General features: G+C 38.5%; 3 protein-coding genes across 3 annotated transcripts; all 3 read right to left on the bottom strand.

The window, feature by feature from the left end:
* Positions 1-1900: 1900 nt before the first annotated feature.
* On the bottom strand, positions 1901-2884 carry LOC108363380 (uncharacterized). Its single transcript, XM_017616729.1, has 2 exons — positions 2519-2884; positions 1901-2407 (listed from the first exon to the last, which is right to left on the bottom strand). The coding sequence occupies exons 1-2, from the start codon at positions 2882-2884 to the stop codon at positions 1901-1903; spliced, it is 873 nt and encodes a 290-aa protein (XP_017472218.1).
* An 11269-nt stretch (positions 2885-14153) lies between these two features.
* Positions 14154-16841, bottom strand: LOC108363374 (uncharacterized). The gene is made up of 2 exons (XM_017616716.1): positions 16301-16841; positions 14154-16250 (listed from the first exon to the last, which is right to left on the bottom strand). The coding sequence occupies exons 1-2, from the start codon at positions 16736-16738 to the stop codon at positions 15387-15389; spliced, it is 1302 nt and encodes a 433-aa protein (XP_017472205.1). The 5' UTR covers positions 16739-16841; the 3' UTR covers positions 14154-15386.
* Positions 16842-21490: 4649 nt separating this feature from the next.
* On the bottom strand, positions 21491-25005 carry LOC108363379 (uncharacterized). The gene is made up of 2 exons (XM_017616728.1): positions 21610-25005; positions 21491-21556 (listed from the first exon to the last, which is right to left on the bottom strand). Exons 1-2 carry the CDS (start codon positions 25003-25005, stop codon positions 21491-21493), a joined length of 3462 nt encoding a protein of 1153 aa, XP_017472217.1.
* Positions 25006-25481: the final 476 nt, after the last annotated feature.

Genomic DNA, 25481 nt, shown 5'->3' with positions numbered 1-25481 from the left:
TTTTTTTTTCACCCGAGATAGTCAAAGTTGGGGAAGAAAATATCAAAAAGTTAAAAATCCAGAAATAGTCCTAATTTTATGATGGTTCCTTAATTTATTTTAACTACATTGCATTTGAGTATGGAGAGGCAACTATCTGGAAGTATTTTACATAAAAAATTTACTAAGTATTGCCCGGTTTGTAGTTGCAGTTAAAGAAAACACATGAAAAGGCACGATTTTTTTTAAATTCGAAAAAATGTAAATATTTCAAAAACGGTGACACTTTTACCTGAAAATTTTTTGTTTATCAGTGAGCTCACCCCCCCACCTACCTGGCCCTAAAGTTTGGCACGTTACTTCTGGGACACCCTATATTGTCCGATTTCGCCCATTTTCAATACCATCCGTCCTACGCCCAAAAGAAGTTCACGTACCAAGTTTCGTTAAGATATCTCAATAAAAAATAATAAACAATGCTTCATAGATAGATTTTTTTTAAATCTAACTTCATAAAGTTCTTTAAAAATATTTTGTAAATGAGGCCATAAGAGCTTAGGGGGAGAGTTACAACACAAAAATAAATTTAAGGCGCAGCGAAGCACGCCGGGTAATTGCTAGTGTAGCTATAAGTGGCAGCGATGCCTTCGCAAAGGTTCACTGCTGTCGTTCTCCTTCATAATTGAATGTAAATGCTGCGGCAAATATTCGCGGAAAGTTGGTGTGGCTAGAGATACTATTCTGTGCGAAGGAAATTTTGTTAACTGCATAAGATTTGCACCGTTCATTCGATTTTCAAAACTGAGGTGTCAAATGAAAGGGCTTGGCCTCTAGATGTGCAGAAAGTATATATTTTTTTGAAAGGGTTGCCACCTGCGTTTATAATTATGATACTTACACCGTTCTCCCGATTTTCAAAAATGAGGTGTCAAATGAAAGGTCTTGGCCTCTAGATGTGCAGAAAGGATATATTTTTTTAATAGAGTTGCCACCTGCGTTTAAAATTATGATATTTACACCGTTCATTCGATTTTCAAAAATGAGGTGTCAAATGAAAGGTCTTGGCCTCTAGATGTGCAGAAAGGATATATTTTTTTTTAATAGGGTTGCCACCTGCGTTTAAAATTCTGATATTTACACCGTTCTCCCGATTTTTAAAAGATAGGTGTCAAATGAAAGGGCTTGGCCTCTAGATGTGCAGAAAGGATATATTTTTTTTAATAGGGTTGCCACCTGCGTTTAAAATTCTGATATTTACACCGTTCTCCCGATTTTTAAAAGATAGGTGTCAAATGAAAGGGCTTGGCCTCTAGATGTGCAGAAAGGATATATTTTTTTTAATAGGGTTGCCACCTGCGTTTAAAATTATGATATTTACACCGTTCTCCCGATTTTCAAAAATGGGGTGTCAAATGAAAGGACTTGGCCTCTAGATGTGCAGAAAGGATATATTTTTTTAATAGGGTTGCCACCTGCGTCTAAAATTATGATATTTACACCGTTGTCCCGATTTTCAAAAATGAGGTGTCAAATGAAAGGGCTTGGCCTCTAGATGTGTAGAAAGGATATATTTTTTTCATAGGGTTACCACCTGCGTTTAAAATTATGATATTTACACCGTTCTCCCGATTTTCAAAAGTAAGGTGTCAAATGAAAGGGCTTGACCTCTATATGTAAAATAAGGTTTTATTTTTTAAATATTGTTTGAAATTTCATATTAAAGAAATATTTATTTCCGCACTTACATCTATGTATTCGTAAATATGTATGTATGTACATGCAATTACTTAAATTAAAACTCATATAGATAATTCATATTTTATGTACATGAGTATGTATATTTATTCATTTCTGCACTTGAATTGGTATACGAACATACATATGTATATAAATAAAAGCTGATAAAAACAAATATTTTTGCTTAGTTGCTATCTTCAACATCTAGTGTTGAAAAATTTAGGAGCTCAAAGTTTAATTTTGTAATTAATAAATTTGACAGCGATTTCTTTGAAAGTTTTGTTCGCAGTGTAGTTAATATTGTAGAAAGTGCACTGAACGCTCTTTCAACAGAAACTTGTGTTGCAGGTATGGCTAGTACAACTTCCATTAATTGTAACATATCGGCATCATTCCGATATAATTTCCGACAGGAGTCCAAAATATTGCCGTGAAATGGCTCCATTTCCCTATCGCAAAGTTTAGCTTGTCTTTCCTTAAAGGCCATTTCTCCTCTTTGTGGTGTTGGACCTTGTGCATTTCTCATTGCGTTTACAAGAAGCGGCAGTATGTCATATATGCCTTTCGATGTGGACGGAAGTTCATCTTGGGGAAGCGACTGGCTTGGAAGATCTGGAGAACTGTAGCCGTACAGGTCTTCTGATGGCTTACCAATTTTATTTATCATATCACGTGTCCTAATTAAATGATCCTATAAATAAAAGAAAAATAGCAAAATCAAAATATTAATAAGTAATATCCAAATCAAGGTTAAAAAAAAATATGTATGTATGTATATCAAAATCAAATTATTTATAATTACCACAGCAGCTTGCTTTTGATCATAGCTTAGAAGAGGTGTGTTGTCGAAATTAAAGCGCGGATGCATATAAAGTGCAGCAATAAATGCGTTATTTCCTATAAGTGTATCTTTCCTTTTCTTCATTGCATTTAGAAGGGCTTCCGCATATGAATTGGTAGACACTAATTTTTTAAGCTCCAATTCATATGTTAGCCAATCTCCAAAAAAGTCTCCAATAATATATTGCTCGTGTTGCAGTTTTAGAGTGCATTTGGCTATTGGATGAAAATCCGCTGGGAAATTTCGCACAAATATCCAGCTGACGTTAATATGTGACGCGCTATCTAGATTGTCTATGTAATCTCTTATACTGAGGTCGAGTTCCATCTAGTTGCATTGTCAAGGCATGGCAAACTGATTTCGATATTATCCGATTTTACCGATGTCCGTAATTTCTTTACAGTGTTTCGGCATTTTTAAAATCATAATAGGCTGCTAACTGTATTGAATGTGCAGCACAACGAACAACAGAGAAAACAGAAGCAATTTGCGACTGGACACTATTTCATTCAGCATAATCCGTTTCAATGTCCTCATCATTAGAAAAGTTGTCCTGTTGCATTTCTTGTAACAATTTGGACATTTTGACAACATTTGCACCGTTATCAGTGGTGCTAGAGTAAATTTGGTTTATGCTGATACCGTAAGGTTTTTATTATTTCCTCTTTCAGATTTTCAGCGGTGTGTCGTTTCGTAGTTTCAATCATGCCTGAAAAATATGTGAACGAATGCAAATTTAAGTATATATAAAGCATATATATGGGTACATGTATATAGTATGTATATATAACATAATTTCATTACTTACCTATGGTATTTATATGTATTTTGTAATCACTGATGTATTGTAAGTTAACGCCTAGTACACTTCGTTCCATTCGAGTTGCAATATCGATTTGTAATGAAATCATTATATTTTTTACCAATCGAGCAATTTTTTCTTTGATTTGTTTACTAGTTTTATCAGAATAGTTACTACATTCTTCGAATTCAAGTTAGTTTGAAATTTTTGCTCATAGGGCTCTATAACCTTTTTAAAATACTCCTCGTCATCAAACATTCTAAAAGGAATATTTTTTTACTTATCAATCCCATACAGCATCTTAAAAATCCAGCTTTATTTAATGAACAGTTTAATTTGGTAACAGTTTTTCGTTATATTTATCCATTATGTCAGTTTTGTGTACAAGTTTGTAATGCCGTCTAATATTTGCCCCTGACTTTCCACTTAATTTACGTATGCAAGTTTCTATGAAGCATTCGCTTTTCTTAGTGCTTTCTTCATACTTCACATATCTTTCTACATTAAATTTCCTTTTTCCATTTTTATCCAGTTATTTTTTAATATAATAATCTTGTTTTACAAAACACCGCTTACTACACCACTCTTCCGCGCCTGTCTGATGCAGCACATATATTGTATGTGCCTTATATACGCGAGTAATAATTAATAAGCCTCTGTTTTTTACTTCTACCTACCTACTCTATATATATTAGACAAATTTATAGACTTTCTGAAATGTGCTGACCTGTAACAGAAATGGAAAGCATCTTCGTTAAATGATAATCGTTAGTATTTCGCAGAAATCTTTAAGGAAAAATGTCATTCAAAAACAATAGTTGCGGTTCTGCCTGCAGATATCGTTTTGAGCACACCCCTAAAAATTATTAGAAGTAGTATTTAGTATTTTGAAATAAAACGGCCTTTGCGTATGTTACATTAAAAAAATAATCTTAGGCAGCGACAATTTTTTAAACCTAATATACGGGAGTAATAATTACGTAACATGTATGAGGTGGGTTTTATCAAAGGCTGAGGTAGTTCAGTCGCTCCAGGGTTGGGCGGAGGTCCCACTAACCCACACTGAATAAAATAAACACCGTAGTTTGATGTAGCGAACACAACCACACACACACGCGGCTGTTTGGCCAGAAGACCGGCACCTTGATGTCTAAGAAGGGAGAGGGAGGTACGGAGAGGGAGAGAGACTAACTGGTCGGCATCGCGGTTCAGAGGGCGGAGGCTGTCCGGTGGCTAGTGGTAACGGTAACGGTGCCGGTGAGAGCGGTGACGGTTCGGTGATCAATGATGATAACCGTGAGAGCGGCAGCGAGCGCAAGAATGGTAACCGCCCACAGTACTGGTGCTGCAGCCAATGAGAGCGACGGTGCTGCAACCAATGAGAGCTACGGTGCTGCAGCCAATGAGAGCGGCGGTGCTGCAGCCAATGAGAGCGGCGGTACTGCAGCCAATGAGAGCGACGGTGCTGCGGCCAATGAGAGCGGCGGTGCTGCAACCAATGCGAGCGGCGGTGCTGATCGCGACAGCAGTAGTAGTTCCTTGTAGTAGTTACGGCCTGCGGTGATGTTGGCGGTGGGCCCAAATAGTGGCGAGGGCGGTAGCGACCTCTCGTAGTGAAAGCAGTATTGGCGGCAGATCGTGCTAGCGATCCGAACGGTCACCTGTAAAAGCTACGGAAGGTGGTTAGTATGGCCCCAGGGCGGCAAGGTAGCCCATTACCCTCTCTAATGTATTAAATCGTGGCTGCTTGGCATTGTGGGGCGTGTTTAGCCGCATCGGCACAATGCCTGCTCGCCACGCGGTATTCTAAGTGGGCAGGAGATTTTGTCTCCTGTCCACTGAGACCGATTGCAAAATGTTGGGTGCGCTCTGTGCTTACCTACGGAAGCTGGTACAGGCTGAGTTGGCGTTAATCAACTTAAGTCGGTTGTTGAATAAGCAGGTTGAGAAGCAAATGAAAAAGAAGATGCAATTCTTTGGCATGCTTACGCAGCGAATTCTCGTGCAGTGTTGGCGTGCACGAGTGCTTTCAGTTGCTGTGTAGTTTTGCGTGCTTTACTTTGACTGTCCATAAGTATGGGTGTATGTATGTATGTACGGCTGTACGTATGTATGTATGTAAGTAGATATGTACGTATGTACATATGTCTGTTAGTGTAGCGTAGGTGAGCTACGTTACAGTCCCCCTCCCACTTCGCCGGACAAAAGGAAAGGTGCCTACACTACCTAAGGTAAGGCAAAGGTACATTTTGTTGCTTTTTCTTTGGAAAATAAATTACATTTCATTGTAGTATTCGGATATATATGAAAGCATTTTATTTCGTAGGGTGTTCGGTGATGCTGGTTGGTTATGTGTGCAGTTCTTCTTCTAGTCGATGAACTCTATCGCCTTGCTTTGTCGGTTGTGTCTGACATTTATGTTGCGTTTATACCAACGGATCCGCCATTTGTGCAGGTTTTGTCCGGGCGCCGTAGGAGGAGGTTCCGGAGTGGAGTGGTGTTATCGCCGTGGTATCTACTGCTGGGTGCGCTGTGGTGACCCTTTTGTTGTCGCTGTTGGTCGGTGGGTTTGTTGTGTCGCGCGATATATCGCGCGTTTCGGCGGAAAGTGTGGTGATCGTGAACAGTGGTTCGCATTGATCTGGGTGGAGAAGAACTAATGGCGGTCCGCGAAAAATTTTCACGCTGAAGATGCGAGGTTAGTTGGGTGGCCATGGAACCGCTTCGAAGGGGAGTCGCCATGGTGACACTGACCGAGGTTCGTCCGGTGGTGTCGGCTGTTGATTCCTTCTCCTTCGCTTGCGTGTTGCCATCTGGTTGCTCAATTCGTCTTTTTTTCTCCCCTTTTCTTTCTTTCGTATTCTGTCTCCCTTGTGGGTAGCGGGGCAATAACTGTGGTTTCGGTAGTATCGGTATTTTATCGTGTTGCTTGACTGCTGCATGGCGGAGTTGCGCAGATAGTAGCGCTGTTTCAACGGTTGGTTGTGTGTGGCAGCGTGATTACCTGCTCGGCGGCGGTGCTTGGTCCGGTGATCTTGGGAAACAGCATCTTGTGGTAGTCCAAGAAACGTGTTAGTCCCTGGTTCTGTTCCTGATCCAAATGAGCCCGTTCTGTTAGGCAACGCAGCGTGGGTGTGGGTTTTGGTGACGTGTCGGGGCTTAGTGGCTGCCCATCTAAGGTTACAACAATGCCTCGCTTTGACAGGAAGTCCATCCCTAGTATCATTCGTTCGGCTAGGTTCGGGATCACTGCTACTGCCGTGCGTGTGAATCGGTCATTATATTTGATTTTGACGGGGTAGGTGTGTGTGCTCGCGATGTATGTTGGATCCGCGAGTTGCACATTCCATTTATTTGACTGAGGCCGGATGTTGCGTTGTTCCAGATGCGCTCGCGTACTGTCGTCGGTATACGTTATCGTGGCTCCTGTGTCCACCAGTGCCCGTATGCGCAAGCCTTCAATGATGACGTTAACGTAAAAGCGACCGTCGACGTCTCGCCCTTCAGGTTGCAACGCGGTAGCGTGGGCAACGGGTGATGCTGTAGTGGTTGGAGCTGCTGACGCTGATTTCGGGCATGGACAATTCCTGGAGGAAATTCCATCTTGGCCGCAACGGGGGCAGAACAGACGTCGCGTGTTGTGACAATGAGAACGCTGATGTCCACGCTTTTTGCAGCGCCAGCAGGTGTTTCTTGCGTCGTACCGGCTATTTATGGTGGAAAGGCTGTGTGCCGCCTGTCGGTTCTGTCTGGATTCTTCGTTCTTGAGCAGCTCGTACTCATCGGTGAGCTCCATGAGCTCCTCGATGGTTTGGAATTCGCTTCTTTTGATGAAGAGTCGATACTCGACTCGCAGGCCGTCATAAATACGTTCTAGTTGGTTTTCATGGCACATGGTCGGATGCTGCCGGATAAGCGTCTGGAGGGCGAGGATGTAGTCCTTGGCCTTTTCCTCGTGCATCTGTTTCCGCTGGCGAATTGTATCTTCTAACTGGTTTATGTGTCGTTTAGGCAGGAAGTACCTTGCCTTTGACAACTTATTTTTTAATCCAAAGAACCGTGCAGATTTTATAATTTTTAAAATGGTGGAAATCCTATTCAAAACTATAAAGCCTTACCGCACATCTTGAGCCCAAGCCCTTTCATTTGACACCTCATTTTTAAAAATCGGGAGAACGGTGTGAATATTAGAATTTTAAACGCAGGTGGTAACCCTATGAAAGAAATATATCCTTTCTACTTATCTAGAGGCCAAGCCCTTTCATTTGACACCTCATTTTTAAAAATCGGGAGAACGGTGTAAATATCAGAATTTTAAACGCAGGTGGCAACCCTATAAAAAAAATATATGCTTTCTGCACATCCAGAGGTCAAGCCCTTTCATTTGACACCTCATTTTTGAAAATCGAATGATCGGTGTAAATATCATAATTTTAAACGCAGGTGGCAACCCTATTAAAAAAATATATCCTTTCTGCACATCTAGAGGCCAAGTCCTTTGATTTGACACCTCATTTTTGAAAATCGGGAGAACGGTGTAAGTATCATAATTTTAAACGCAGGTGGCAACCCTGTCAAAAAAATATATCCTTTCTACACATCCAGAAGTCAAGCCTTTTCATTTGACACCTCATTTTTGAAAATCGAATGAACGGTGCAAATCTTATGCAATTAACAAAATTGCCTTCGCCTAGAATAGTATCTCCAGCCACACCAACTTTCCGCGAATATTTGCCGCAGCATTTACATTCAATTATGAAGGAGAACGACAGCAGTGAACCTTTGCGAAGGCATCGCTGCCACTTATAGCTGCATATATGAACGCACGCTATTTGGTCCACCAATACATACGCGTACGAACAACAGTGGACATTTTTTCTACCTAATATTCGCGAACGCGAACTATCTGGACTGGTTTTAGNGTCGTTTAGGCAGGAAGTACCTTGCCTTTGACAACTTATTTTTTAATCCAAAGAACCGTGCAGATTTTATAATTTTTAAAATGGTGGAAATCCTATTCAAAACTATAAAGCCTTACCGCACATCTTGAGCCCAAGCCCTTTCATTTGACACCTCATTTTTAAAAATCGGGAGAACGGTGTGAATATTAGAATTTTAAACGCAGGTGGTAACCCTATGAAAGAAATATATCCTTTCTACTTATCTAGAGGCCAAGCCCTTTCATTTGACACCTCATTTTTAAAAATCGGGAGAACGGTGTAAATATCAGAATTTTAAACGCAGGTGGCAACCCTATAAAAAAAATATATGCTTTCTGCACATCCAGAGGTCAAGCCCTTTCATTTGACACCTCATTTTTGAAAATCGAATGATCGGTGTAAATATCATAATTTTAAACGCAGGTGGCAACCCTATTAAAAAAATATATCCTTTCTGCACATCTAGAGGCCAAGTCCTTTGATTTGACACCTCATTTTTGAAAATCGGGAGAACGGTGTAAGTATCATAATTTTAAACGCAGGTGGCAACCCTGTCAAAAAAATATATCCTTTCTACACATCCAGAAGTCAAGCCTTTTCATTTGACACCTCATTTTTGAAAATCGAATGAACGGTGCAAATCTTATGCAATTAACAAAATTGCCTTCGCCTAGAATAGTATCTCCAGCCACACCAACTTTCCGCGAATATTTGCCGCAGCATTTACATTCAATTATGAAGGAGAACGACAGCAGTGAACCTTTGCGAAGGCATCGCTGCCACTTATAGCTGCATATATGAACGCACGCTATTTGGTCCACCAATACATACGCGTACGAACAACAGTGGACATTTTTTCTACCTAATATTCGCGAACGCGAACTATCTGGACTGGTTTTAGGCTTCTCGTTCGCGAAGGAGAATCAATACAGAATATTTGATTCGTTCACCTTCGCGTATAAAATCATAAATGTATGTTCGCGAACATTCATATATGAATATTTCCGAACCCTGCCCCTAATACACAAATACCAGTGTTACATCAAATCTACAGCGTGACGATGAATAACTGTTACCCAGTTTTTTTTTTTTTTTGAGAAATAATGTCTTGCAGCGGTCACTTGTCGCTTGAATATCATCATCATCAACGACTAAATTACCATTTATATGCAAAAGTCATGAACGAATTCCATATAAACGGAGCCCAAAGTCATTGAAGAGTTGATATGGCCGTACAAGACACTTAAGTGACTAATTCATGACATTCGGGGTACACATATATATACAGCGTGGCGACGAATAACTGTTACCCAGGTTTTTTTGAGAAATAAAAGGGTTCTTTATAGATTTTGCGAAAAAAAGTAGTTAATTGTTAATTTTCCACAGATTTTACTTTAGTTGTATTAATTAGTTTTTAAATTTGAATCCTTATTTACATTTGCCAGCAGTGTAAACTTTGAGAGAAAAGTTCATTTGGTGGTCCAAAAATGTATGTGAAAACATAAAGTCGGAATTTGTATGCTCTCACCCCCTAGGATTGTTCTATAAAAAGTATAACCCATTTTTTTTTATTTTGAAATCAAAAAATATTTAGAGGTCGCTCATAGCGCTCAAAGTGGTTCACNTTATTTACATTTGCCAGCAGTGTAAACTTTGAGAGAAAAGTTCATTTGGTGGTCCAAAAATGTATGTGAAAACATAAAGTCGGAATTTGTATGCTCTCACCCCCTAGGATTGTTCTATAAAAAGTATAACCCATTTTTTTTTATTTTGAAATCAAAAAATATTTAGAGGTCGCTCATAGCGCTCAAAGTGGTTCACGTATTTTTATATGGGGAAAAAACAACTTTTCGTAGAAATGGTATAGAATTCTTAAAAACCAATACTTTTCGATCGAAAACATCTGTTTCTCTGCAGGAGTTTCCCAATAATAATACCCAATTATCTATTTAAAATATATTTCATCGCAACTATAATTTATAGGACTGCCAAGAACCCACAAAAACCCAAAAAATGCAATGAGAGGAGCAATAAAAAATCGTTTGTATTAAAAAATGGTTAAATAAACAATTGGGCACTGTTATTGAAAGTCTCCTGAAGAGAACCAGGGCTTTCCGATCGAAAAATATTGATTTTCAAGAATTCTATACCATTTTTACGAAGAGGTTTTTTCCCATACAAAAATATATGGAAAACTTTGAGCGCTTTGAGCCACCTTAAATATTTTTTGATTTCAAAATAAAAAATAGGGGTAAACTTGTTTTCGATATAGTACAATCCTAGGAGGTGAGAGCATTACAGTTCTGACTTTACTGTTTTTGGACCACCCTAGTCCACACATCATTTTACACAGAAGCCAATAAATTATTTTATATTTATGACATTTTTGAATAGCAATAATAAAATCATTTCCATCTTCAGTTTTTAAATAGTACATTTCATCATTTCATTTTAAAATTATTTTTAAATAATTTTATTTAGAAGCCGGTTTTTCTCTTTGCGCCAGTAAGCAAACTTTATACTTAAGATCCTCTCAGTTGCTTCGTTTGAGTGTGGTATTGAAAAAGCAAAATTACATAGTTTTTAAAACTGTGGAAAAGTACCACTATTTAAGGACTTCATATATAATTAATGGCTTAAATTAACTTTTTCAACTACGCAAAAACTTTGAAAGACTAAGAATTCGCTAAAAAATAGTATCTAACTATATGTCTTTTATGCAAAACTCTAACAATGTCAGTAAATTGTGAAAAAAGAGTTGTAAGTTATAGGCAAAAGCGATTCGAATATTTAAATTTGTTGTCATTAAACTGAAAGTTATTTTCGAGATAACTGGCAACACTCGACAAAAAAAGTCAGCCTTATTTTTAAATAATTCAAGCTCCATCATATTATCGCAACTGGTACGTAACGACCCGGCGATATGCCCATAAAACGATTGAACTTTTTGTTGTATTAATTTCTTGGGCATATGAAACAATCAGCCCGTTGGCAACTTTAGTATTCTGCGTTCCGTTTCCTTTCGATCAATCTTCGAAATTTACGATTATACCTATTCTACATTGCGATCGTAGTTCCGTTTTTCTAAGTTGCAAATTTGTTGACGGAGAACGTTTCGATTGTTATTTTCGTGGGTTTAAATAATAAAATTTTATAAAAAAAAAAAACAAGAGCAGCGCTGTCTTCGGCTATGCCGAAGGCTTCATACCTTTCATGAACATCTGCAAATTTTACTTTGACAGATTACTGCTTTTGAATACATCTGCTACATCGATAGAGGAGTTACATACCTATATAAAAAATCGCATCTGAACAATCAGAGGTATAGAAGATATACCTTATATTAGCACCAATCTAAGTGATTTTCACTGCTATGTGATCGGTATGTAAACCGGTAACACAATTTATTGGGTTTAGTTTCCTGCATAAAGGAGATATATCGCAAAAACTGGTATCTGAACAATCAGTGGTATAGGAGATAAAGCTTATACAGCATAGATTTTGACGATTTTCTCAGTAGACTTTGTATTATTATTTATAAAATATCTTACGAAATTTATCGGTTTTAGCTGTTCAAATAAAGGAGTTTTACAGTAAAATCCCATATCTGAACAATCAGATGTATGGAAGACACAAATATGTTATAGTCACCCGATCCTTGTTATTTTCAAAATATTCTGTTAATAATGAGTGAAAATGGTGCGAAATTTCATGTTCCTAGCTGCATAAATGGAGGAGTTATGATAAAAGACCTCATATCTGTTCTGATCTCTGTAAGTCTTCTGTTGATAATGAGTGAAAACAGCGCGAAATTTCATGGTCCTAGCTACATAAATGGAGGAGTTATAACGAAAAATCTCATATCTGAACAATCAGTTGTATGGGAGCTATAGGTTATAGTTACCCCATCTTTTTAATTTTCACTGTAAGTTTTCTGTTGGTAATTATTGAAAAGAGTGCGGAATTTCATGTTCCTAGCTATATAAATGGAGGAGTTATAACGAAAAATTTTATATCTGAACAATCAGTTGTATGGGAGCTATAGGTTATAGTGACCCGATATGTAATTTTCACTGTAAGTATTCTGTTGATAATGGATGCAAGTACTGCAAAATTTCATGTTCCTAGCTGCATAAATGGAGAAGTTATAACGAAAAATCTCATATCTGAACAATCGACTCAGCTCGACGTTCTGATCATATAAGTATACATTTTAATGGGTCTATCCCTTTTTATTCTGGTACTTAAAAACATCGGACCAAAGTTATAATACCATTTCATGCTCATGAGAGGTATAATTAAGTAAAATATACTGTGCATGATTGTAAGTCATTATAAATGAATTTTCTCGATTTCTGTGTTTTCGCAGCGGTAATACGGGCAATACGAAAAAGTGGCTCAAATATTGGCAACGAAAAGGGATATTGCGCGAGGTTTTCAAAGAGGAAGCACAGGCGTTTTTGTTTTCATTATCTATAAATAAGACTGTGAAAAGTACTTTGTTCTGGAATTCATTTGCGTTCAAATCTTCCACTCAGTAGTAAATGCAAATGTTGTGGAGTGCTCAAACAACGTTTATAATTTCACTGGCTTTGAGCGATGAGTAACACAGTTCTTAGCTCATCTGAAAAAGATCAAACATGTCCCTAAATCTCCGCCTTTCAATTTCCGCATCAGCAATCTGGGACTCGTTCTCCTCTTCAAGTAATAACGCCGCGGCTATGGATTTCATTTTTATAATAATGTTTCCACTTAAATTAAACACAAATGAATTTTATATTTAAATTACAATGATGTTAGATATATTTAGTTATTTTAAAATATTTACAAACTTTAACTTCATAAGCTGCTATAGTTTGGTGGCAAATATTTCTTTTGTTTTGTTTCGATTTCACACATTCCTAGGCAAACAGCTGATTTCGAAAGATATTTTCCCTCTTCTTCGATCGTAATGCAGAATACCTAAGTTCGATTCTTGCGGAGCGGAATGGGGGAGCGTAATCGAAATGTAGAATAGGGCTGATTATCTGAAACATGTCATCAATAATTAAATTATTTTCTTCTTACTTTTTACAGTAGAGTTTAAGGAAGTTCCAACGTTATGTAAAAATCTTAAGAAAAACTTAAAGTATTTTGTTTGAATTGAAAATACAGTACAAATCAGTACAAATTTTGAAAAATCAAGACTTAGCTTACTGATTGAAGAAATGAATAAAATTAGTACAACAGTTGAAAAATCAGTACTGTACTGATAAAATCAGTACGTCTGGCAACCGTAAAAAAGGTAACATCAAATGTGTATACAAGATCTATACATAGAAGGTCGCGCAATGCGCGAAATAAAAATTGCCTCTCTGCGCATACCCACCAAAAACACGATTACCACAGAAACGAAAGTGGAAACAAGCTAGGCGATGGGAATCGCTTACCCTTTCCCTTCAAGAAGGCATTATTTTAACATGGGCATGGCTTTGGCGGTAAGTACTTACCCGCAGCATTACTTTCAAACGAAGGGAGAACGCATGGATAAACAGAATCCAGAGAAGCGAACAAAGAATGCCTTACCGAGGAACTAATGTAGAATGCCTAGATAAGTACATACTTATTTATTTATATTAAACTGAAATCAGAAAATGTCTGAAAAGATTAAAATTAATTAAAATTTTTATAAATCTTTTTTCTGGTTTCTTTTCGAGCCTGAGGTCAAGTTTTTATTTTTGTTTTTACAAGTGTCCGATATTTCGGCTCTCAACGAAAGCCATCTTCAGGGACTCTAAATACAAAAACACTTAGAATACAACAAATTTCAACAAAAAGGGAGGCAAATCGACTTACATTAAAAGAAAAACTTAAAAGCAAAACTAACATAAAACACAAAAGACCAAAGAAAATATAAATTATTTTTGCGTAGATGATTTCATCCTATGCTGTCAAGTGGCTGGACTTCGACTGATTTTGGTTTGTATTCTTTTTGTTTTATCGATCAGGTGTCTGTAAGCATGAGCGACGTTCTCTGTGTCCGTTTTGTAATATATTCTTAATTCTGTCGGTGTGTTAGTTATATGTAGCATTTCTATCGTCAGTCTCTTGTTGTAATTGCTCTCCTTTTGCAATATGCTAACGTCATCAAAATTTGGATAATGTGAGAGTTCTGCACAGTGGGCCGACAGTGCTGTTTGTTGTGTGTTTCCATTTTGCGCGATCTAAGATTTGATTTGTGTCCACTAATCCTAGTTTTTAGATTATTTTTTGTCGTTCCAACGTAGATTTTTTCACATTTGTTTTGCGTATTTCCATTACATGTTATGCTATATATTACATTATTTTGGTCCATTTTGTCAATTTTGCTTTTTGTGTTGCTGTATAGTTTTTTAAGTTATTGTCCATTCTGTACGCAATTTTATATTTTTCTTTGTCATAGAATTTAATTTTTGCCATTCTGTCTGCCACTTTTGGCACGTAGGTCATCGACTTCCATATTTTTGGCTGTTCTTTGTTGTCCTTGTTATGATTATGTTGTCCATAGTATTTATGTAGTAGCTTTTTGATGGCCTGTTGTGGAAAACTATTCATGTTTAGTATATTGGAGATGATTTCGTTGTTACTTCTGTGAAATATTGGGTCGCTTATTGTGAGTACTCGTCTGATAAAGTTGTATGCCGTGTTGAATTTTTTGGATGATTTGAAAAATAGTTCAGTAGTCGTCCGGCCGCAGTGGGTTTTTGGTACCAATTTATTTTAATTACGTTGTTAGTCCTTATGAGTTGAGCATCTAAGTACGGTAATCGGTTCTCATGTTCTTCTTCCTTCGTGAATTTAATATTTTTGTGATAGCTGTTCAATGCTTCTAGTGTTACGTCCACCTGGTCCTTTTTGATGATGACAAATATATCGTCAACATATTTGGTTATTAGCCTAGGTTATGTCTGCAATTATTGGTGAAAGTGGCGATCCCATAGGTAGTCCTTTTTGTTGCGTGTAGACTCGATCCTTATATTTGAAGTAACGGGTGTCCTTTATGCAAAATTTCAGGCTGTTTATGAAAAATTCCTTCTTCCATTTCGTAGATTCTTCTATATCGTCCCATTTATGTTAGATGATCCTGAGAGCGTAGTCCACAGGTACGCTTGGAAACAGAGAGACTACATCGAAGGATATCATTATCTCGTCGTCGTATATTGGTGTCTGATATTTTATTTCTGAAAACTATGGAGTCTTTAACGTTGTATACAGATTTTTCTGTAAGTTTTTTTAGCGTGTTTGCCAGGAATTTGCATAACTTATTGGCAGGTGCGTCTATATTTGAGCAGATAGGTCTTAGTGGTGTATCCTGTTTGTGGACTTTCGGTAGTCCATAAATGCGGGGGGCTCTTGCAGTTGTTGATTTCAATTTGTACTTTTCGCTATTGTTGATGATGTTCTGTGTCGCCATTTTGTCTATGATATCGTTGGATTTTTTTAGTAGTGTTGCCGTTGGATCCTTCAATGTTCTTTTATATGTCATCATATCATTAACGATGTTTTTCATTTTCTTGTCGTAATCCTCTTCGTCCATCGCTACAGTGACATTTCCTTTGTCCGCATCCAAAATTAATATATTTTTATTTTGGTTCAAAAATTTTTGAGTTCGCCCCACTGTCCTTGTTATGAATTTTTCAGTTTTGTCCCACGGTCTTTTGTTTATTTCATTGTCAAGTATAATTGCCACTCTTGTTCTCGCGATTTCTTGCTCTTCTTTTTCTTTAATTGTCTGTATGCAGTCCTCACTGTCAGCTATTATGTTGAATATTGGAAAATCTTGCTGCTTAAATGGTAGTGCGAATTTTGGGCCTAATGAGAGCGCCAATTTTGCATATTCTGGTATTTCGATGTTTGTCTGGTTGGAGAACCAGTTGTTATTGTATATGATGTTAGTGTTATTGTTGTTTTTCTCTTTCAGTTTGTCAAATTTCTCTCTCAACAATTGTTTCGTTTTAGTCTCATATGCTTTACTTCTTATTNCTCTCTCAACAATTGTTTCGTTTTAGTCTCATACGCTTTACTTCTTATTTCTTCGTTGCTTAACAGCTGATCCATTTCTTCCTCGGTTAGGTATTGCTTAATGTTGTTTTGGTTTATATGGCTTTCCCTTTGGTAGGTTTTCATCATTATGTGTTTCTCTTGTATAATTAAGTTCATCATAATGCGTTTGGTTCTCTCGATAAAATTTTCTTTGGCACTGACGAATTTTGGCGGGAGAATTTCATCATTATTATTTAAAACTGATGTCATTTGTTTGGTAGAATTTTCAATAAAGTTTGGAGTATAGTTGTATTGTCTGCATTTAATTAAAAACGTTATGCTATTTTTTGTGTTGGTATGTTTGTCGATTGTTCTCTGATATTTGTTGATATCTTTGGAGATCCCTTTGTATTTATGCTTTATATGTTGGTATACCATTGTTGTTATTAGTAGTTTTTCACGGCCGTGCTCTCCGTTGAGCTTATATATGCAAGAATATAAATTCTTGCATTTTTATAAATCAGTTTTTAAACATACATATGTATGTATTTAGGTATTTAGATTTTACTTAAAAATCGGTAGGTACATATATGCATATTTAATTAAACTTAAAATTGTACTTCCTCACTCTTGTACTTCACATCATTGACTGACTTCAACTTCGTTTCAAATTGAACAAAGCAGAACATGATTTTTATGCGAGACAAATTTCCACAGAAAGTAACGGTAGAAAAAGAATTTTTGGATAAGCATTCTATTTTTCAGCTGACTGCGATGCAGCATTCTACTTTGCATTCTCCGAAATAAAGCAAAAAAGCGAAATAAAAAAAAAATATTGTAGAACATTCTATATGAAGCAAAGAAGTGAATTAAAAAATAAATATTTTAGGACATTCTACTTTGCATTACCGGCAATGCCTAAAAGAAGCGAAAAAATTCGAAGGCATTATAACGCTATGCCTTCTAGAACACGTTACCACTAAAAGCCATTACCGATTTTTTCCCAGGGCGATTCATTGCTTTCACGAAAAAGCTTGCTTGTCGAAAAACCCACAAAACTTGATTTTTCACAGCGGCCAAATTTTGCGAAATTTTCATTTAAACTCGCTATATCTCAGACGTTTATGCATCGATTGATTTGAAATTTGTACACAATAAACTAGACTATATTCTGAAGAAGATGAGTCTAGCTGCACTTCTTAATGCTTATTTAAAACGAAATGGCGGATATTTTAACATTTTTATAAATATTATGGAGGCGGTTTTTACAAATGCAAAAGTTGTGTTATCAAGTTTAAAATTTTTGTTTGGTTTTAACGCAGCATTAAAGAAAAATATACATACAGTAATAAACCTTTTCGCAGTTTTTCACCAATTGGTCCCCGAGGAGTACTTTTGGGTTGTGTGCAGCCCTTTGTTTTTTCGCGCGGCAACACTTACTGTGGGGAATTTCGCCTCATGATTAGAAAAAGTTATTTTCGAGGATAAAATACGNAAAAAAAAAATATTGTAGAACATTCTATATGAAGCAAAGAAGTGAATTAAAAAATAAATATTTTAGGACATTCTACTTTGCATTACCGGCAATGCCTAAAAGAAGCGAAAAAATTCGAAGGCATTATAACGCTATGCCTTCTAGAACACGTTACCACTAAAAGCCATTACCGATTTTTTCCCAGGGCGATTCATTGCTTTCACGAAAAAGCTTGCTTGTCGAAAAACCCACAAAACTTGATTTTTCACAGCGGCCAAATTTTGCGAAATTTTCATTTAAACTCGCTATATCTCAGACGTTTATGCATCGATTGATTTGAAATTTGTACACAATAAACTAGACTATATTCTGAAGAAGATGAGTCTAGCTGCACTTCTTAATGCTTATTTAAAACGAAATGGCGGATATTTTAACATTTTTATAAATATTATGGAGGCGGTTTTTACAAATGCAAAAGTTGTGTTATCAAGTTTAAAATTTTTGTTTGGTTTTAACGCAGCATTAAAGAAAAATATACATACAGTAATAAACCTTTTCGCAGTTTTTCACCAATTGGTCCCCGAGGAGTACTTTTGGGTTGTGTGCAGCCCTTTGTTTTTTCGCGCGGCAACACTTACTGTGGGGAATTTCGCCTCATGATTAGAAAAAGTTATTTTCGAGGATAAAATACGTCGTCGTTTAAAGTACAAAGCCGCGTATCAACAAAATGCAAAACCGCGTATCAAGCTAATGCAAAACCGCATATGTGAATTATCTAAATTATCTTCTAGAGAGTAAAAACACTAACATTTCAAAATGGTTCTCGTTTTTATAAAGCAATCGCATACCTGGCCAGTATATTTCAGGACGAATGGATAAGGATTAAGCCAAGAGCTTGTGTGAGCAAATCCAATTTTTGGCAGCTAATGCCAGTTACACGGTTTTGCAGAATGACGATACGCGGCTTTTTCTTTAAAAGACGATATATAATTGTGTTATTTATGAACAACATGTAGGTTAAATATAATATCAATGCTCAATTAAGAATAATATCAATAGTAAAGTACATAATTATTGCTTATGTTTATTTAAACTGGAAACTCAAATCGTAATTATAACACTGAATGGAGTTTTTATAAATTTAAGTTTAAAATCAATCAAATATCCATTGTAAGATTATATTATTATGAAAAACGTGAATTTTGTGAATTTATTAAGGAAAATTCTAAATTTCCGAATATATTGAAGTCTTTATTCCAAAACAAAACAATGTGTGCGGTTCGCAATGTTAAGAGGGGTTCCCTTTTATTTTAAACTCAATAATTCCAGATTAATTGCTTTAAACTGTACGGTATTTTTATTAGAGGAAATGTCTTAAATTAGCGATACAGGATTTGCATTAGATCGTAGCACACTTAATAATAACTTCTAGCGACACGGTCATCTATTTATTTATTGCCTCAACGGTTCTCACATTGCGGGTGGGTACATACATATGTACCTATATACCTTCATGCTGTTGTATATATGTATACATCTGGGTGTGTGCATGAAGTCACTGGAAATTCAATGCTCGCTGTGGATTTCATCGTGGAGAAAACTTGCTCTCCCGTACTTCTCTTGGCTAGGGTGGTTCGAAACCGTACATGCCGCCCCCATGCTGGGATCAGCATAATCACCAAACCGTCCTGTGGTGGTGTTTTCGGTTTCATTGAGCAACGAAAACACCAAAGGAAACTTCTGGGATTCCACTCCAATACGCATTGAGGAGGGCTGAAGAAAGCGTGCTAGGTGCTATTTGGTGCATGAGTATGAACAAATGATTACTTGTCTTGAGTGCATGAGGATATTGGTAAGAGGCAAAGCTTTGAGACAGACCGTTTGTAGATGCCGTTTTGGGTACGAATAGTTACTACTCTGACTAAGTTATCTGGACCTGGATGAAGCTCTATGACGCGTCCCATTACCCACACGTTGGGTGGTAGCCTTTCATCCTTAACGATGACGAGGTCATTTATTTGAAGATTTCGTCTTTGGTGACACCATTTTGGTCGTGTTTGGAGGTGTGATAGCCAATCTGATGTCCACTGCTTCCAAAATTGTTGAAACATTCGTTGCGTTTGAGCAAATTGTTGGCTGAGTGATACATTAGCCGCTGGAGAGGCGTTTGGTGGCGAAAGCAGAGAGTCTCCTATTAGGAAATGCCCCGGTGTCAGCACTTGTAATTCGTTGAGATCTGATGTTAAAGAGCACAGCGGTCTGGAGTTTAAACAGGCTTCGATACGCGCCAAAAGGGTTGCAAGGGCTTCGTAGGTAAGCCGAGCACCGCTCACTGTTCGCTTTAAATGATACTTAACCGATTTTACATTCGCCTCCCAAAGTCCTCCGAAATTAGGTGAATGGGGAGGATTGAAGTGCCACTGTATACCTTGGCTTGCTAATTTCGGCACGACTTCTTGCTCTATGTCCTCCGCAAATTTACGTTCATTTGGTTGAAGTACCTTGTCAGCGCCTATAAAATTTGTTCCGCAATCGCTGTAGATGTCTTTGCACAGACCTCGACGTCCAATGAATCGTTGCAGGGCCATCAAGAAGTTTTCCGTTGACATGCCTGTGACTGCTTCCAGATGAATGCACTTTGTAGCTAAACAAATGAAAATAGCGATGTACCCTTTATATGTCGTATTTCCACGAAATCTAGACGATTTTAGCTCGATTGCGCCGGTGTAATCGACGCCTGTTGCGAGGAACGGGCGTTGTGGTGGATTGACTCGATGGAATGGAAGTTCGCCCATCAGTTGACTACCAACTTCCGGCTTATTTCTAACACATTTAATGCATTTTCGAAGTTGTTCTTGCACAGTGCGTCTGGCATTTATTATCCAAAACCGCTGTCGTAAATATGTTAAGGTAAGCTGCGCACCACCATGTAATGTCGTTAAGTGCGCGTGAGTGATAACCAAACTAGTGAAATGATGCTTACTTGGTAAAATGATGGGGTGCTTCTGATCAAATGGAAGATTAGAGCGCTGAATTCGCCCACGCACACGAAGAAGTTGCTGCTCATCAAGAAACGGAGTTAAGCTAGTAAGCTTGCTTCTATGTGGAACAGGTTTTTTATTGCGAACGTTGTGTACTTCGGTGTTGAATGTTTCTTGTTGTACGAGCCTGACAACCTTTGCTAGACTTTGGTTTAGCTCGGTGACCGACAAAGGTCCACTTATGCGGGCACAGCTCTGAACTTGGCTATTCTGCACGAAACGGAGAATGTACGCACAAACGCGTACGGTTTTCGTCAGCGACGAGTACCGAAGAATAACGGAGTCTTGACAAATCGTGAAATTTGCTTGAAGCGGCTTCCTTTTAACTTCAGCTATTTCTTCGGTGATGTGCAATTCAGTCGTGCTAAATTTCGGCCAGGAATCTTCATCTGACAGCAACCACTCTGGGCCGGACCACCATAGCCTGAAAGTTGATAAACTGACTGGTGTTAGGCCTCGGGTTGCGCAATCAGCTGGATTTTGCATAGTATCGACGTGACTCCATTGTGACGGTGAAGAGGTTTGTAGTATCTTGCCACTCGGTTTGAAACCCATGTTTGCCATCGATTCGGATCGCCATTTATCCAGTAAAGCACAATCGTAGCATCGGTCCAATAAAATGTTTTTAGATTTGTATACGGTAATGACAATGATTTTTTGGTCCATTCCATTAATTCAGTCGCCAGCACTGCTCCGCACAACTCGACGCGTGGTATAGTCAACGGTTTTGTCGGGGTGACTCTGCTTTTTGCGATGAGAAGCGTTGTAAAAATTTTACCATCACTACATTCTACCCGTAGATAAACACATGCTGCATATGCAGCTGTCGAGCCATCGCAAAATACATGGAGTTGTAATGATTTAACATGATTTGGCTCATAGTTCAACCATCTCGGCAGCGTGATGCAGGGCAGCTCCGATACAGTATTTAGAAAACGTTGCCATTGGTGATTTAGATTTGTTGGTAGCGTTTCATCCCATGCCAATGGTGTGAACGTGTGCTCATCGCGTTGTACCTTAAAGGACCATACCGATTTCAGGATGATTTTGGCTGCTACAATAACCGGTGCAATTAATCCCAGTGGGTCGTACAGACGAGCTATAGTTGAGAGCACTGACCGTTTGGTGGCAGTAAAATCAATTTCGAAGTTGAGCCGGAATTTAAAAACGTCCTTGTTCGGTTGCCACAGAATGCCAAGGGTTTTAACGGTATCGCTGCTATTTAACTGTAAGGCATTACTGTCTGACCTGTTTTCGGTGGGAATACCGTCCAGCACCGCCGATGAGTTGCTGCTCCATTTTCGAAGTTCCATGCCAGCGGAGCGCAATGCTAAGGTTACTTGTTTGCGAATTTCGGTGGCGATCTCAACGGAGTGACCGCCAGATAGTACGTCGTCAACATACATTTCATTCCGAAGGACAGGTGCTGCTAACGGATACGATGTACTTTCGTCTTCAGCCAGTTGGTGGAGGATTCGTATCGCGGTATATGGAGCGGAAGCAGTCCCAAATGTGACTGTCGTGAGACAATACTCCTGAATTTCATTTGCTTCGTTTCGCCACAAAATGCGTTGATATTGCGAGTCATCTGTGTGCATGTCTATGCACCGATACATTTTTTGGATATCAGATGTAAACGCAAATTTGTGTTTTCTCCAATTTAAAACTACTGCTGGCAGATCATTTTGAAGTGCGGGTCCCACACACAGTACGTCATTTAACGATTTGCCATTGCTAGTCTTGCACGAGGCGTCAAACACGATTCTTAGCTTTGTGGTTAGACTTTCCTCTTTGATCACAGCGTGGTGAGGTAATACACATGATGCGACTGTTGGAGCACTTGAGGCAAGTTTGACGGAATGCTGCTCCTCAGTTGTCGTAGCAGGAGTTATTTGATTCAGGGTGAAATATTCCCGAATACACCCTTCATACCGGGCTCGCAATTCATCGTTGCGTTGTAGTTTTCGCTCCAGTGAATGAAAGCGGTTGAGTGCAAGTTTTTTGGATTTACCGAGGGTTTGAGATTCATCAAACAAATTTTTCAATGGAAGTCTCACTAAATATTTCCCATTTGGTTGGCGCATATGCGTTTGTTGAAAATGTGTTTCACACCAGTTTTCTTCTTGCGAGAGAGATCTCTCGGTCGGTACTTGATCGATTTCGAAAAAACGTTGTACAAGTGATTCCAGCTCGAGAGACACATGGTTGCAATGAAGACTAGCAGCATCAACTTTGGGGGTGGAAGTAGTATTGCCAGACAATATCCATCCCAGATGGGTGCGCTGGGCTATTGGTTCATGAAGTCCTCCAATACGTGTTTCTGGCAATAAAAGGTTAGCGAACAGATCTGCTAACTGCAGTCCTCGAATATGAGCCCATTGGTTTGGCTCAATTGTTTGACTTGGCAATTTATTGGTGAGCGCCTTTAAAACAAAGGCGGTATCGACCGCGACATGGTAGTTAGGGTTCACATATGAGTGCATTGTGAAATTCACAGTGTGCTTACAACGATGCGCGACGTTGCTGCCCACCCCAGATATATCTGCCGAAGCACGGTTGCGTGTCAAACAGAGTGTTTGAACGGCATGCTCTGAAATAAGTGTGCATTCAGAGCCTTGATCTAATAGCGCACGTACTACCATGGACTGACCCGTGCCGTCGTTCTTGATCGTGACGAGAGCGGTGGCTAAAAGCACCTTACGAGTCTGCTTCTGTGACGGTTCTGTAAGAAGCTGAGCAGTGTGCGTTAACCTGGATGACGTGGGGTTTTGATGAGTCGTGGTCTGACTCTGAGTGCTTTCAACTTGAAAGGTTTGAGCTGATGGGTTTAAAGCTATTTGAGATTTGCCACCCTCGTGTGATCGAGTGGATTCATTTTGCTGTGGGGGCTTTGACATTGGAAAATGTAGAAGAGTGTGGTGTCTTTGGCTACACTGTAGACAGTTCTTCGTGCTGGTGCAACGGGAAACTGAATGAGCCCTGCTCAGGCAATTTAAACAAAGTTTTTCTTTGTCCGCGATAGACTTTCTCTCAAAGCAATCTTTGGCGAGGAATTTGGTACAGCGCCGCAGAATGTGTGCTTCGCCACACAGAAAGCATGAATTGACGTTTTTCGGTTGACTAGTGGCGTGAAAACTATTACTATTATGTCTGTATAAAGCCTTTGGAGGTCGACTTTGGCATTTAGTTGACGAAGTATTATCAGCCACATTGCTGGTCTTTGACAGTGAGTTATTACCACACGAAATGTTTCTATTTTCAATCACATTGATTGTCACCAGACGCTTATTTAAAAATGCTTCTAACATTTCAAAGGTGGGGATGTTAACGTCACTGCCGAGGTGATATTCCCAAGCTTGATGGGTATCCTTTGGCAACTTGGTTGACAAAAGGTACGCAATCCACTGATTGCCCTGTGAAATAGATATTTTCAAACGACTGAACTCATTTATACAGACTTTTGCTACATTGAGTAAAGACTTGATGTCGTCTGAGCACTCTTTAATAACTGCAGATTGTGTGAAGAGCTTGTTCATGTGGTGCATGAATAGTAGACGAGGATTATTATAACGATTTACAATTAAATCCCAGGCAGTTCCATAGTTGGTCTCAGTTAAGGCCATTTGCTGAACATCTACATCGTTTTCTGCTGGCAGTGCCTTCTTTAAAAAGTGAAATTTTTGAATAGCACTTAAGTCGGTGTTGGTGTGGATCAGTCGGACAAATGCATCATGAAACGCCGGCCATTCGATATATTTGCCAGAGAACGATGGCAACGGTAGTTTTGGCATTTCGATTGGTGACATTTTTTTTGGAACTTGCAGTTGAGAACCGGCAGATTGCTCCGAAGATGAAGGCGTTTGTTCGTTGTATGCTTCTAAAAGTGCAACCCGGCTATCGAAATAGCGTTCTTCAAACTCCGAAGCTACCCTGTCAGTAAAATATTGCGATTTCCGACTGGTGTCATGGTGTACAATGGTGGTGTGAGTTTTGTTAAACTCTCCATGTACTGCTTCTATCTTTTCAAGGCGAACCTGGCAGTATACCCTAGTTTTTCTCGTATTTGGGTCCTTTTTAAAATTCTTTAAAATTTGCTTAAGTGTCTCGCATCGCTCTAACTGTAGGGTAAATAATGCATCTAAATCAATAACGGTTCCGGTGTCCGATTCGCTGGTACTTGCTTTGCTCATTTTTCCTATGCTTTTATGTACTAGCCAATATACCTCGCTAACTATTTATGTGACGTTATATGTATAATATATGTACACTCGCTGTCAGCACCAAATAATTAGAAACACCTAGCACACTTACCGTTTTCTGATGTCCGTCGTTGACCAGGTATCGATAAGAGTAACGAAAATAGTAATTGCTGTCGTCTGCCAAACCTTCTACTCTTGCTCTTCTATGCTACGACACCCGCTTTTCCTGATTCTCGGTTTGGGTTTGCTGGGAATCAATCTGCGCCCTTTTGTTCCTTGTTTGATGTCAATAATTTTACACAATTCCCCTCATGGGCCACCAAATTTATGTGCGGTTCGCAATGTTAAGAGGGGTTCCCTTTTATTTTAAACTCAATAATTCCAGATTAATTGCTTTAAACTGTACGGTATTTTTATTAGAGGAAATGTCTTAAATTAGCGATACAGGATTTGCATTAGATCGTAGC

Source organism: Rhagoletis zephyria, unplaced genomic scaffold, assembly GCF_001687245.7.
Source record: "Rhagoletis zephyria isolate East Lansing unplaced genomic scaffold, Rhagoletis_zephyria_1.1 Rzeph_scaffold_01262, whole genome shotgun sequence".
In the NCBI taxonomy this organism is placed as follows: Eukaryota; Metazoa; Arthropoda; class Insecta; order Diptera; family Tephritidae; genus Rhagoletis; species Rhagoletis zephyria.
Note: the sequence above shows the minus strand (reverse complement) of the source record. Positions and strands in the feature narration are given on the sequence as shown.

What these genes read in the sequence shown, in the direction of transcription:
- LOC108363380 (XM_017616729.1), bottom strand. Translation starts at nt 2,884, where the DNA reads ATGGAACTCGACCTCAGTATAAGAGATTACATAGACAATCTAGATAGC. An exon ending in ATCAAAAGCAAGCTGCTGTG is followed by an intron (nt 2,408 to 2,518) that starts GTAATTATAAAT and finishes TTTTATTTATAG; the next exon opens with GATCATTTAATTAGGACACG.
- LOC108363374 (XM_017616716.1), bottom strand. Translation starts at nt 16,738, where the DNA reads ATGGTATACCAACATATAAAGCATAAATACAAAGGGATCTCCAAAGAT.
- LOC108363379 (XM_017616728.1), bottom strand. Translation starts at nt 25,005, where the DNA reads ATGAGCAAAGCAAGTACCAGCGAATCGGACACCGGAACCGTTATTGAT. An exon ending in CAGCATGTGTTTATCTACGG is followed by an intron (nt 21,557 to 21,609) that starts GTAGAATGTAGT and finishes CGCAAAAAGCAG; the next exon opens with AGTCACCCCGACAAAACCGT.